General features: G+C 40.3%; 1 protein-coding gene across 1 annotated transcript in view; it reads right to left on the bottom strand.

The window, feature by feature from the left end:
- Positions 1-2,864: 2,864 nt before the first annotated feature.
- mrpl11 (mitochondrial ribosomal protein L11) overlaps positions 2,865-12,951 on the bottom strand; it is a 63,322-nt gene continuing 53,235 nt past the window's right edge. The window contains exons 4-6 of the mRNA XM_049586468.1: positions 8,775-8,868; positions 8,197-8,356; positions 2,865-3,044 (exon numbers count right to left, since the gene is read on the bottom strand). Of these exons, the coding sequence (XP_049442425.1) occupies positions 2,939-3,044; positions 8,197-8,356; positions 8,775-8,868 (360 nt within the window). The 3' untranslated portion in view covers positions 2,865-2,938. The remainder of the gene's footprint in view (positions 3,045-8,196; positions 8,357-8,774; positions 8,869-12,951) is intronic.

Genomic DNA, 12,951 nt, shown 5'->3' with positions numbered 1-12,951 from the left:
AAAGTATTTAACATTCACTGTTGATTATAGGCGTAACCGAAGCTCAAGAGTCAAATAATACTGTAAAAGGGACCGCAGTGGCGAGCGAGGGACAAGCAGGTGACACTAATGTAACAAACTGTTCTATTTTGTATGTCCCTCTTGAGTTGCCGTAGGGCAAAACCAGTAATGGGGTGATGGAAGAAGAAAAATAAATCGGCAGCGGTTGAGGTTGCTGTTGAATTGGTTACACCGCCCTACGTTCCGTTTATTTTTCTCCACACCCAGAAACTCTGACACATACCAAATCCCCCTGAAACAACGGAATGTGGACCCAAAACGTTTTGTGCCCTACGGCAACGTAACTGGGACATAATATTATACAATACAGAACAATATAGAACATCCCGTTGTACTGTATTTTTATACAGTCTATGGTTGTACCGTTTGGCTGCTAGCGGCTAAAATCTAAAATTAAAAGGGCTGGTAATATCCAATTATAACGGATTTTTAATGACATAATGACATAATGACAACGTGAAAGTCTAATTTAAGCTCTCATTGCATTGTAACAAGACATCAGTACATTCATTTTACCTGCCAGTGGTTTTAATGGACCTTTTTCACAGCAGACATTTTAACTTTTCACAGTAGGAAAAGCACAGGTCAAACTGATAATATTAATGATAGCTCCGTTCCATTATGTTTCTTGGTAAGCTATTCCACTGAGCCAGCATTGACAATACCAGGGCCTCCTCTAAGTGGAATGCAGCCATCATTAATGTTACCAAGTATACCTGTGCTTTTCCTACTGACATGTCAAAATGTCTGCTGCTGTGCACAGACATTTTGCAGGGCAGATGCTCAGGTGGCAAAAACAGGACATCCCTTCCACATTTTTTTTTTTTTTTGCTCATGTGAAGTGCAGGTGCAAAAAGACAAAAAAAATGTGCACAGGCAAAGTGCACCCTGCTGGGAGGTTTCTTTCTGCCAGCACGTTGAGGCCTAAGAATACATACAGTACATGTACGTACAGTATATAATAAGATGTCTAAGTATCTATAGTCTTTGCACCTAGCAGCTGCTACAAATACACATTCGTTTTCTACATTTATCATTAATTTATAACACAACAAAAAAAAAACAATGCTACATTGTATATGCTTTAGTGATCTATAAAGTAAATAGCTATTCAAATACCCCCTTTTAATAGTCAAGCACTAATTCTCATAATTATCTTCTACACAGACTTTAAATATTCAAGAATCCCAGAAACAGACAGCTCCGTGTTCCTCCTCTACTTCTCTGCGCTCTTTCAGCACAGCAGCCCAAAATTGCACGTCATTTTCGTTTAAAATATTAGAGATACAACATGAGAGACGTAAATGTTATTTCAAATTGAGTTTTGGTTTAAAAAGACAAGTGGAAGTGAGAAAGCAATTTGATGTTTGTCTCCGCTGGGCAGCTGGTGAACACAAATCTGACAGAGCTGGAGGACGACAGTGTGGTTTTATGCTGGACTATCTCACTTGTTGTTAAACTTAATGGTGGTTTATTGCCTAAATTAGTCTGGCACTATCAAGATGTTTTAATAGTGGTTTAATTTCACAACAGTGACAACTGATGCCCAGGCTTGAGGCAAACACTATCATTACCTGGCTGTCCATGAAGGCAGGTCAGGGAGACGTGATGCTGCTCCGCAGGGCGCTTGATTTGTGTGCGGCTGCCACGTGGGAAGCTGAAGAGGGAGGGGTAGGGGCTCGACTCAAATGCAGTTGTCGGGCAAACAACACATTTTTAATTGAGAATTCATGCCATGGGCCAAATTGAAAAACTAAAACATAAAATTATTAAAAGAAAGAAAAAAAACCAAGTATTTCAAAAAGGGCACTTATCTAGAAGAGAGGACAAACGGACAGGTGCATGAGCACCACCTGGGGGCTATCTGTACACGTGCCAGGTCTGCTGTGGAAAAGCTCTATGTTGTGGCTGATGGGTGAAAAAACAGGCATGTGAGAATTGTTTTAAGACTAATTTGAAAAAGGTGAAATAAAGCTTTAATACCAAATTTTTCTGATGTGAGAAATGTGGTAATATTAATGCTAGAGTCTGATGCTCCAGGCAGTGAACTGTGTTTCATTTAAGGCTGCAACTAATGATTATTTACAACCAGTGGGCTATTTCTATGATTAATAACTGAATATCTTTTATTCAAATGTCACAAAATAGTAAAAAAAAAAATGCAAAAGAAACTGAATGAATGTCATGAAATAAAACAGAAAAACAGGAAATCGTCACATCTGAGAGGCTGTAAACAGTTTACAGTTGGTATGTTTTGGTGGATAAATGACTTTCATGGTTCAAAAATAATTTACTTATTGGTCAATTCATTATTTAAGCACCTGTTTAATACTTACATGAGACTCTTAATATGTGTAAAACAAGGTGTTGTTAGTTTTAATTACTTGGTTTTCTTGTACTGTCGTCCTGCTCTGAGTCCATGTGATTTTCTTTTGCAGTAGTTTACATGATGATCCCTTTAGATCACAGATTAATGAGAAGTGTGTGAAATGTACCAGAAACCATCTGCACAACCTGACAAGAAGCCAAACCGCTTCGAGAAGTGTTAATAATAGATAATAACATCAAAGAGACCGAACATACAAATCCTTCCAAGACAGAGCAATTACAGTTTCATTAGCTCAGCTCGGAGGAAATGAAACGCTCTGGGTCATAAATATTTTCAAAATTTGAGTGGATGATTTCGTTGCCAAAATGTAGCTGATGTTAAATCTTTTAAATCATTCGAAAATACAGAAAGCAGACAATTTGCTGTAGAGAAATATCTAAACATCAGATGTGAATAAGGACACAGAAAAAACAAATCACATAACAACAAGCTATTTATTTATTAATACAAATAGGAATGATGAGTAAATACTAAAAATGTTGCAGGTCTTCATTTCCTTTTGGCCATGGAGGCTTCAGCTGCAGCGGCTGCTGCATCAGCTTTCAACTTCTCCTCTCTCTGCTCCATGAAGACTTTGTACTCATCAGCTGTGAGACTGAAGAGGAGGAGGGAGGAAGAGAAAGAGAATGAAAAAATACATGAAGTTACCTCAAACTCTGACTTACGTTTACAGGAATATCTAACCTACTGTTAAAAGGTTAAAAGACAAAATTTTAACGACAGCATTCCTCGCATTCCTTCATCATTTTGTAGTCAAATTTAATAAAACTGGACAAATGTGGACGGCCAACAACACATCAACACTTCTCCACTGGAGCTGCTAATATTTAATAGCAGAAATTTCTACTTTTTATGGCTGAAAATCCTCCAGCGATCTGCAACATTAACTTTAAACATGGTTTTTGTCCCCCAGAATCAATGAGCAATGATCTTCTTTGTGGACTCACCACAGTGCAGCAGTGTTCAACAACCACCCAGGGAGAAATCCATTGTAAAAGAAGCAGAGATACCAATTTCTGCACTGACAATACTCTCAATAAATCATAATGCACTGCAGCCGCAAGACATGTTGAGTTTTAAGTAAGGGGGCAGAAAGGGATTCTGGGAAAAGTACAAAACTATTAAGTGCAGTAGAAATAGATGCGGCAGGTGGAGGGAGTGTAAGAATACTGAACCGAAAGAGTTCATGCTGTGCACGTAACAAATGATAAATATCTGAAAGTTTGAAGGTAAACACAGGTGGGTGTTAGGATGCAAAGTCCTCGTGGGTACGCAAGGAAGTCGATGGAGGAGTGGAGGGAGTCTACATCTGCAAAACCTAAAGCAGTCGGATACAAAAGCAAGATGTAGAATCTTTATGAAGTTCATAGCTGTTAATCTTTGTCCGAAACCCATACTGACTGTTTACAGCACATACTATATACTCTCTTAGTATTGTTTTTGCAGTTAGTACAGATGGAAAGTCAACATACTACGAACAAGACATAATGCGACATGCGCAGTGATGCATGTCAATCAGACTGTTTGAATGTTACTGCTAATTCAACCTCACAAATAAACACAAAAATCTTCCATAAAGCTGTTTTACTGCTGGCCACAGCTCGTTTAATGTTTTGCAGCCGTAAGCAGCTTCTCCTCGCCTTTGTTTATTGCATTGTTAGGAGAGAATAGTGTTCACTCAAAAATCAAGGTTACCTTTTAAAGCAAGCATACTGACTTTTTTTGAGGACACTTTATTTTGTCACTTTATAAACCAGATAAACAAACCCTGCTAAGATTCAATGCCTACAATACACTGGAAGACGTTGAAAATACTGTTTTGCACTGACAAGAGCAAGGTTTCAGAGCATAAAAGCAGAGGGAGGTGCATCTGGGATGGCAGGTGTTGCCTCTGGAGGTGTTTTAGGCCTATGATCAAAACACCTGATGACCGCAATGAAGCTTTTACCCTCCCTAAACCCCCACCCCTCCCCCAGCATGGCTCAAACGATCACTTATAATCTTAAGTATGTGCAACAGCAAGGAATTGACCAGTTAAACGCCAAGTCGATTAAAGTTAGGTCAGTTTTAATCCTGTTCGTTTCTTCTTTCTTCTTCCCTCATCAAATTGAGGGAGTAGGGGGAGGCAGAGTGTTTCACCTTGGCTCTGCCCTCTCTATGCTCCTCTGTACTGTTTTATCTACCTGTGCTCTTTCCTACTTTTCTGTCCATCTAACCTCAACCTTTGGCCCCCGATCAATATCCCCCTGAAGGTACTGACAATCCCACTCATAGTTTCAAGTAACATGCACCACACTCTCATATTCCAACACCCTGACTCCTCCAAACTACACATATAATCTAGCCATTAAATTTCACATTCAGATCCTAAACACTGACTCCAATCCTATACTTACTGCTCTACGTCCAAGTCACAACACAAAAAAGCAACGCATCACCAGAGCAATTTAACATGCACTTATTCCCGTACCACCTTACAAAAACAATCATGGTCAGAGATCATTTTGTCACACTTGCGTTAAAATCTGGATCGCAATCCCACACTACATTAGAGCAATAACCTCTATTACACATTTCAAACACGCATACAAACACCATCTGATGGAAGGACATACCTGCAACCACTAATTTAAATCTCATATCCCATTTTGCTCACTCCACTTAAGTCCTCTACTCTGTTTTTTGTTGCATATCAGGGACCTGCTGAAAACCAGTTTGTAACTGAGTCAGGCCAGTTTTGACTTAACACACAATATTACTTTTAATTCCTTCCCTGTCTAAATAAAACAGACAGGTAGGAAGGGGCTTGATTATGAAGGGCCTTAACGGTGAGAGGCAGAATCTTGAAATCAGTGCGATCTTTAACAAGAAACAAGTGAAGATGCTGAATAACAAGAGCGGTATGATCTATAGAGGGGGTTCCAGTAATGATACAGGCAGCTGAATTCTGGACAAACTGGAGTTTATGGAGACACAGAGGTCAGAATCGCAATAATCAATATGGGATGTAACCAAAGAAGGAACGAGGAGAGCAGCACTGTGAGGTGCAAGTGACGGGCACAGACGATTAATATTTTGTAGATCAAAGTTTGCAGAGCGTGTAACATTATTGATGTGGGCCTCAAAGGACAATGTACTGTCCAGAATGACACCAGGACTCTTAACCTGAGGGGAAGGACAGACTTTGGAGCTGTCAATAGTCAGAGAGAAACTATGAGGTTTAACCAAAGTAGATATATTATAGTTGCACGCTAGAAGATTTGCAAAGACTGGGGATCTTTAGGGACACTATTTAAAGGACTAACAATAGATTCCTTTTGAGATTATTTCCCATCCTGCTCCTTGTGGAAAATATTACACCTAATTTCCTTCAGGATATATGACATTTTAACAATTCCTTAAGTGTCAGCTTAACTCTGGGAACACAAGATACATGGTGTCATATGTTGATAATATTATTGTCAATTCATTATCAATACACTCAATAAAGAAAAACTGTATTTGCAAACACATTTTGAATTTTGTTGCCTCAACTTGCTCCCAGCCTCTGTTGTTTAGCTGCATTGTTTTAATGGGAGGACACCGTGGGACTGAGAGGCAAACAGTTTCAAAGTTAAGATTTCTCACTGAAATAAATTCTCTTGTTCACGCCACATCTTCACCGGTTTCTCCTCCTTTTCCACAGAACATGAGAACTGAGACTCGTTCTCATGCCTCCATGGAGCCTGCACTGTTTGCTGTTTACACAGTTTGCTGCTTCCTGTTTGGTGCTGAAGAGAGCGCAGCTATTGGTTGTTGACAATGTTCACATCATTGAACTTCAGTATTGCATTGTTATTGTGTAGTAAACATCTAAAACCACAAGAAGAGGACCGTTGATTCGACTCTGCTGCAGTTTTTGAGACTGGACTGTTTGTGATTGTGGGATGCTCATGCTATTATTAATGTTATTTTGTGTGAGGAGAGTGGGGGTTGCAAAACGTTAAGTGCACACTACAACACAGGAAAATGTATTACAACTGCACCATAAAGTAAACGCTAAACCACAGACATACAGAGAGATGAATATTTAGTATCTTATTTAGCCGAGTAGCAAATTGCATCATTAAAGCAGCAAGTAAAGTAGATACTGCATAATGATAATGATGATGAATTAGTTTGGTGAGGTACTGCATCTGACCTGCAAAAATTAATATAAAAATTGAGCTGTACAACAAATACACTCATGGACAAATTATGACACAATTGGCCCATAAAAAGGCCCCCCTTGTACCTTACACCCACCAGATTTTTAACCCTGAACACTCTTTCAGCTCTGTTTAAAGGAATACTTTACCTGCAACTCCACCATTTGTGTATCTATTTATTATTGAGTTATGTTGAATTTGTGAAGACAACTTTGTTTTTCTTGCACACCTCCTCAGTGAGCGAAGAATCCATAAAAGGTGAACATTCTTCATGAACTGAAATAAACAGGGACCAAGTTGAACAACAGCAAAACTATATCAAAACATCCATTTCCAAACTCTCACACAACTCATCCAGTATAATCCCAGCCTCACTGATCCAGTTTTATGCTTAGTTCTTCCCAAACACATGCATTTTCACAAAAACATAATGATTTAAAACACTTTCGCCTACGAGCAGTGCACCCTGACCAGTTGGAGCACATGCATGAATATGAGCTCAGCTTGAGCAGACTTCAAACGCATGCGCATGCTCGGGCTTTTGGCCATGAGTTTGTTCTGTTGTGTTTTAAACCATTAACATTTTAAATGCACGTGTTTGCAAAGCACTGGGCATACGACTGGAATAATGAGACCTGGATAATACTGCACAAGTTGTGCGAGAGTTTGTATACAGATATAGTTTTGCTGTAGTTAAATGTGTTCCCTGATAGCCTCGATTCATGAAGAATGTTGACTTTTTTTGGGTTCTTCGTTCACGGTGAAGGCATGCGAGAAAAACAAAGTGATTTTCACAAATTCAGAGGAAAATACGGCGAGCAAATGACACACAAATGGTCATTTTGCAGGTGAAATATTGCTTTTTTGTCAAACTACCAGACTGCTTCTGTTCACAAACACAGAAATAACTGAAAGGACTGTAAAGTTTTATTACATACATTACACTAACAGTAAGACTCTACATGGAAAGATGCTCAATATCAAAGGATAAGAGGTTCTTCACTGGCCCACATGGTTCCTAATAAGGAGGTAGAGTCCCATTGTATTGCATTGGATCTGTATGTCATAAATACTTGTGTGGACCCGAGAGCTCCATAAAGACCCCTATAAAGGATTCAAATTAGAATCAGGAGCATAAAAAGATCAAATGTAATGGAGACATCACAACTTCTGACTGAGCCCTTTGTTTCTGCAGCAGGGATATTATACTGAAATGCATTTGATTACACACTGAAGCTACTGCAGGTGTTCATGTTATTGTGGCCACTTTACTCAGACCTGATCTCCAGTGGCCATTAGGACGCATAGCAGCATCTACAGTCGACACCACCTGCTGCTTCTTTGACACTCTGCATGAATATGTGTGAAGCTTTATGTTTGTGTTGGCTTCTACCCCAGTGTTTCCTTCATTTACTAATGACTCGACTAACAAGTCCAGGTCAGAACCAGCTGACCACCAACTGTCTTTGCTTGTGCACACACAGGTCAGGTTTATGGTTTCTCAGGTCATCAATACAGTGAAATTAAAAAAAGTGCGCAGAGCACAAAAAATCGACTTACTCATTAACAACCTTGATGCCCAGTGAACGAGCTGAGCCGATGATGCTCTTGACGACATTCTCAAGGGGGGTGTTCCTCATCTGGAAGCACTCATCCTGGGCTTTCACCTGGGCAATCTCATACACCGCCCTCACCGACACCAGCCCCACTACCTCGTGGCCTTCACAGACAGACACACAAAAGAGATTTCAGATTGTGGATAAAGAAGAGTGAATAATTAATTAAGCATACAAGGAAAACTCAGGCACAAAAGAGGGAAAAGTGGTGTGTGTGTGTGTGTGTGTGTGTGTGTGTGTTGGGGACGGTGCGGGGGTGGTATCAGGAGTCAACAGCCGAAACGAGGCTGGAGATACCTTGGAGCATAAAAGGTGGAAATCTATAATTCTCTTTTCTTAACACACCACCTTTACTACTTCCTTCCTCTGCTGCAGTTCCCCCACATGTCATGAATATAACATCAATCACAGCAAAGCTCAAACCCGAGCCGAGGGAGAGACGTGTGTCTGTTACAGGATGGGCTCAGCAGGTGAAGATTGAAGAGAGAGAGCAGATAACATCAGTGCAGCGGCACATCTCACCTGTTTTGCCGGCCCCTTTCGCAACGCCCGCTGCTTGCTTGAGGAAGTAAGACACTGTGGGCTGGCCGATCTTCAGGTCATAGGTCCTGTCAGGCTGAAGAAACAGAAGAATTAAAATGAAAACGAGATCCAAGGTGGGCCAGAGACGGGATTCACAAGTCTGTAAAGTGTTTGTTTTTTAACATGACTTGGAAAATTGTTCTGACAACACTCAGTCACATATTCAATAAACACACAAACACTAAAGGAGTTAAAATTATTGTAATTACAAGGAGACAAGTACAGACCTCCTCACACTGAAATCGACGGCTCAATGAGGGTGTTTTTCACATCATATTTCATAGCACTTCAGACAAAGAAAGGTGATTGGCAGTTTTAAACCACTTACGTGTTTAATCTTCACCTTACTTTCACCAGTTCATTCTTTCATTCATTCAACTGACTGTTCGCTAACCTCACCTCACTTAGTTACTGTTGCTACTCTTCTCAACTCTCCGTCCTGCTCAGCGTGTATGCAGTTTACAATGATAACATTGGCTGATCTATCATCGAAAATCAGTGAGTTTTTGGAACAATGGCTCCACAATTTCAGAGAGCGGTAGACAAAAGCATGGTCATCACTTGCTGGCTGACATGAAAACTGTCAGTAATCGTCTTCATGAGTTTGAAAAGCCCACTCTGGCTGACAATTATTATCTTTTCTTATCTTTCCAGCAGACTCACTTTGAAAGCAGAGTCTGTAAAAGGTGTCTTAAGGTCCAGGATTTAGCTGCATCTAGAAAAGAACTGCAGACTGCAACCGGCTGAAATCTTGAATGGCCCTTTCTAGAGCCAGTGTTTAGTTTGTCTGTTCTGGGCTACTGTAGAAACATGGCGGTGCAACATGGCGATCTCCATGTATGAGGAACCGCTCCTTATGTAGATATAAACAGCTCATACTAAGGTATCAAAAACACAAAGTCTTATTTTCAGGTGATTATACACTAAAGAAAACATATTATACTCCATTTCTGCCAGTAGATCCCCCTAAATCCTGCACACTGGACCTTTAAACATGCACTGATGGCTATACGATAAGGAAAACGTAAGATCAAGCTGTTTTCATTTTACAAAACTCCGTGTGACAGCATCTGTCATGTGTTTAACACATCCTTATCTTTAACACTGGCTGGGGTTGTTAATTTTTTTTTTTTTAAATCCAATTAAGAGCAGAACAGAGCTGCTAAAGTTAACATAAACCCCAGGAGTAAAGTTAGCCTTCACACAGTTGGAAAATATCAGAGTTAATATCCTGGTCATGAACAGACCTTTTGTATCCCTAGAAAATATGAAACCCTCCTTGACCCTGGAGATAAAACTGGCTCAGGTTACTCCTGTAATTAGCTCGTTAGCCAGGCATGCTAATGATTACAGCTAATATGAGAAAAGACAGTACAGCACAGGTGTTATCCCACACCACAGACAGGGAATTCCTATTAGTGAAGAAAATAAGAGCTACATCTTCCACTACACGGCTTACTGACAGAGACAAAAACATAATCCTTAAACACTGGGGTGTCCTAAAAAGAGATGCATCTTTAAATAGCTTCAGCTGACGTTTAAACGCTCTCACAATCTGACAGACTGACTGCTTTATTTTAACACTAGAAAACCACCTAACACTGTGTCTTGGCTGCCTTATCAACGATACAGGTTTTTTCGCTGTGCACAATTTCTAACTTGTCAGACACCTAGTACTTTTCACATGCACATACTGGTGGAAAATACACCAGAGAAATCTTCATAAACTGCAGCAGCAGCAGCACATGTTGTCGACATGCTGATAGTCCATGTGGTCTGGTTCATGTTGGACGAACTAAAACACCTTTTATGAACACAAAACTGCAATACACACCCAAAACATGGTCTATGCTACTGTCTGGCACTATGCACAGGTGAACCATGGCTCTGCAGCATCATTTAAGTTCTGGGGAGTGGAAATAAATTCACTCTCTCCTACAGGTGGTGACTCAACTGTCAACTCACTGCTCCCCAGAGAGGAGCTAGTTAGGCGAGTCTTTAAAGTGGTACACCCAAACTGGCTCACCCCTCCTGTGTCTCCAGGGAGTTTCTTCTGTGTCTGAACCCAGCTGCACCAAGTGTGTATCCAACAGTTCACACACTGTTGAGCCATGATGATGAGCCATTTCCCCACCCGGCACGATAACTGGATTTATAGTCTTTACAGAGTTCAGACCTTCAACTTGTGAAGCTTGGTGAATGAAAAGCTGAATTTGTCACGTTTTCTTTGGTTTGTTACACGTGATGGATGCAGATGCCATTTTGTACTTTTTATATTTGTAACTTTAAGAGATACCTGTGTTGTTTTGTTCCTGATGAGATTGCCGTGCATGGTGTGTGGCACTGACAATGGCAATAGATTTGAAATCCTGTTTAATCACGTATCCAATGAGAACTGCTCACATGTTGTAGGTTGACGTCATATGTTTGCACCACTTTGTCTTTGCTCTCTTTCACTCTGATGGAGACACTGGTGCTGAAACACTGGTCTGTTTATCCTGTTAAACACTGAATTGATTGGTGTGCTCCAGTCCTTTCCTTGTCCTTGGAAAGTCTTTGTGCGGGTTTTATAAACATGGGTAAACCTGCTAAAAAATAGGCTATAGACTTCTTTTCCATTGCCAGAAAATCACCGCTTTCTACACGACTCTGCAGCAGAGCAAAGTATGCCTTTGTGTGAGTGTTTTTTTAAATCACATTTGACGTCATGGACAGGCAAGGTCAGCAAACAGTAGAGAGGAGCATGGAGGCCAGTGAAAATGTTATGGTAGTTACTTCTTTTTATATATCTCTAAGTTATTCAGTCTCTCTTTCAAACTCGGTGCCGAGTAATTTGGATCGATGTTTAGGTGGAGACGAACAGTATTTTGTGGTGGCACATCATCGACGGTAAAGGGGCTAAAACTAGCGCGTTCACCCAGGTGTTGTGTCCCCATCAATGCTAATCAGAGCCAGAGTCGATAAATACCCATGACTACTACAGAGTCATTTGACCCGGGTGTGAATGCCGATTAAAACCTTTCCCGTTGCATTATAAAGACAGATGTTGGCAGGTGATAGTGGATTTTTGTGCAATGGCAAAGGGGCTTAAGAGGCATCTGATTTGGCCACATGCTTTTGGATGATGCTTGGGAAGCAACTTTGAGCCTATGTTGTTAATTTTGGACGGGGCAAAAAAAGGCAACCCTTCAAATTCTTTAAATGCACATCATCACTCTCACAAGCCCCATTCTGACCGCTTTATCATGGAGACAAATCCAAAGCTTGACAGGCCTGACATCACTGGTTAAGGTTACTGACGGCTGCTTTAAAGCAGTCACCTCACTGACAGGAATAAAACATTAAAAAAAGGAGAAATATTACATGCATCTGTTGAGTTTTAACTTAATAAATGGATTCCTTTGCGTTTTGCCCATAAACTCCCAAAGTTGAATGTGAAAAGCCCTGAAAACCCACAATGTATTATTTCTGTGTAATCAGAGGATGTTAACTTCTCTTACAGTAATTAATCCTCATTATTTCCAGAGACAATACTGGAAATGTGTCCTTGGTGTTGTCAATGGCAGCTACAGCCCTGACACAAAACACTGCATCTCAATTTATAACTCTTGATAATCACTGAAATTAATAAAACTGAGCTGAAGCTAAGACAGGGTCATTAAACTTTCCTTTGTTGCAGCTGTGTGTCTAACACTGTTTTCAAACATATTCTAATTGAAATTCAAAAACTGATGTCTCAAAATACTGTAGCTTGGACTTACTATTCATGAGAGGATCAATTCTGTCAAAAAAATTCAAAGCACATCACTTCGTTAAACTGCAAAAAGTTAGAAAGCCTTTATAATTGAGGCAACGTGATTAAAGCGGAGGCAAAATTGTATCAGTCGCTTGCTGGTCTTCCTCAGAGGCTTCAGTTTAGAGTATTGAAGCTACCTGAGAATCAGGAGTACCCGCCTCTCAGATTCAAGTCGTGCGTCCTTCATCTTTTTTGTATACGTTGACCGTGCTCATTGCAACAGTTCAGTGCAAATCTGCACATTATCTCTAGATTCACAGAACTGGCCATTATGCCCTCTACCTGGTGGTGTGGTTTCCTGAGACCGACGTATTTTGTTAA

This window comes from Epinephelus fuscoguttatus, linkage group LG9 (assembly GCF_011397635.1).
Source record: "Epinephelus fuscoguttatus linkage group LG9, E.fuscoguttatus.final_Chr_v1".
Taxonomy (NCBI): domain Eukaryota; kingdom Metazoa; phylum Chordata; class Actinopteri; order Perciformes; family Serranidae; genus Epinephelus; species Epinephelus fuscoguttatus.
The sequence above is the reverse complement of the archived record's forward strand: the minus strand, read 5'-3'. Positions and strand labels throughout refer to the sequence as shown.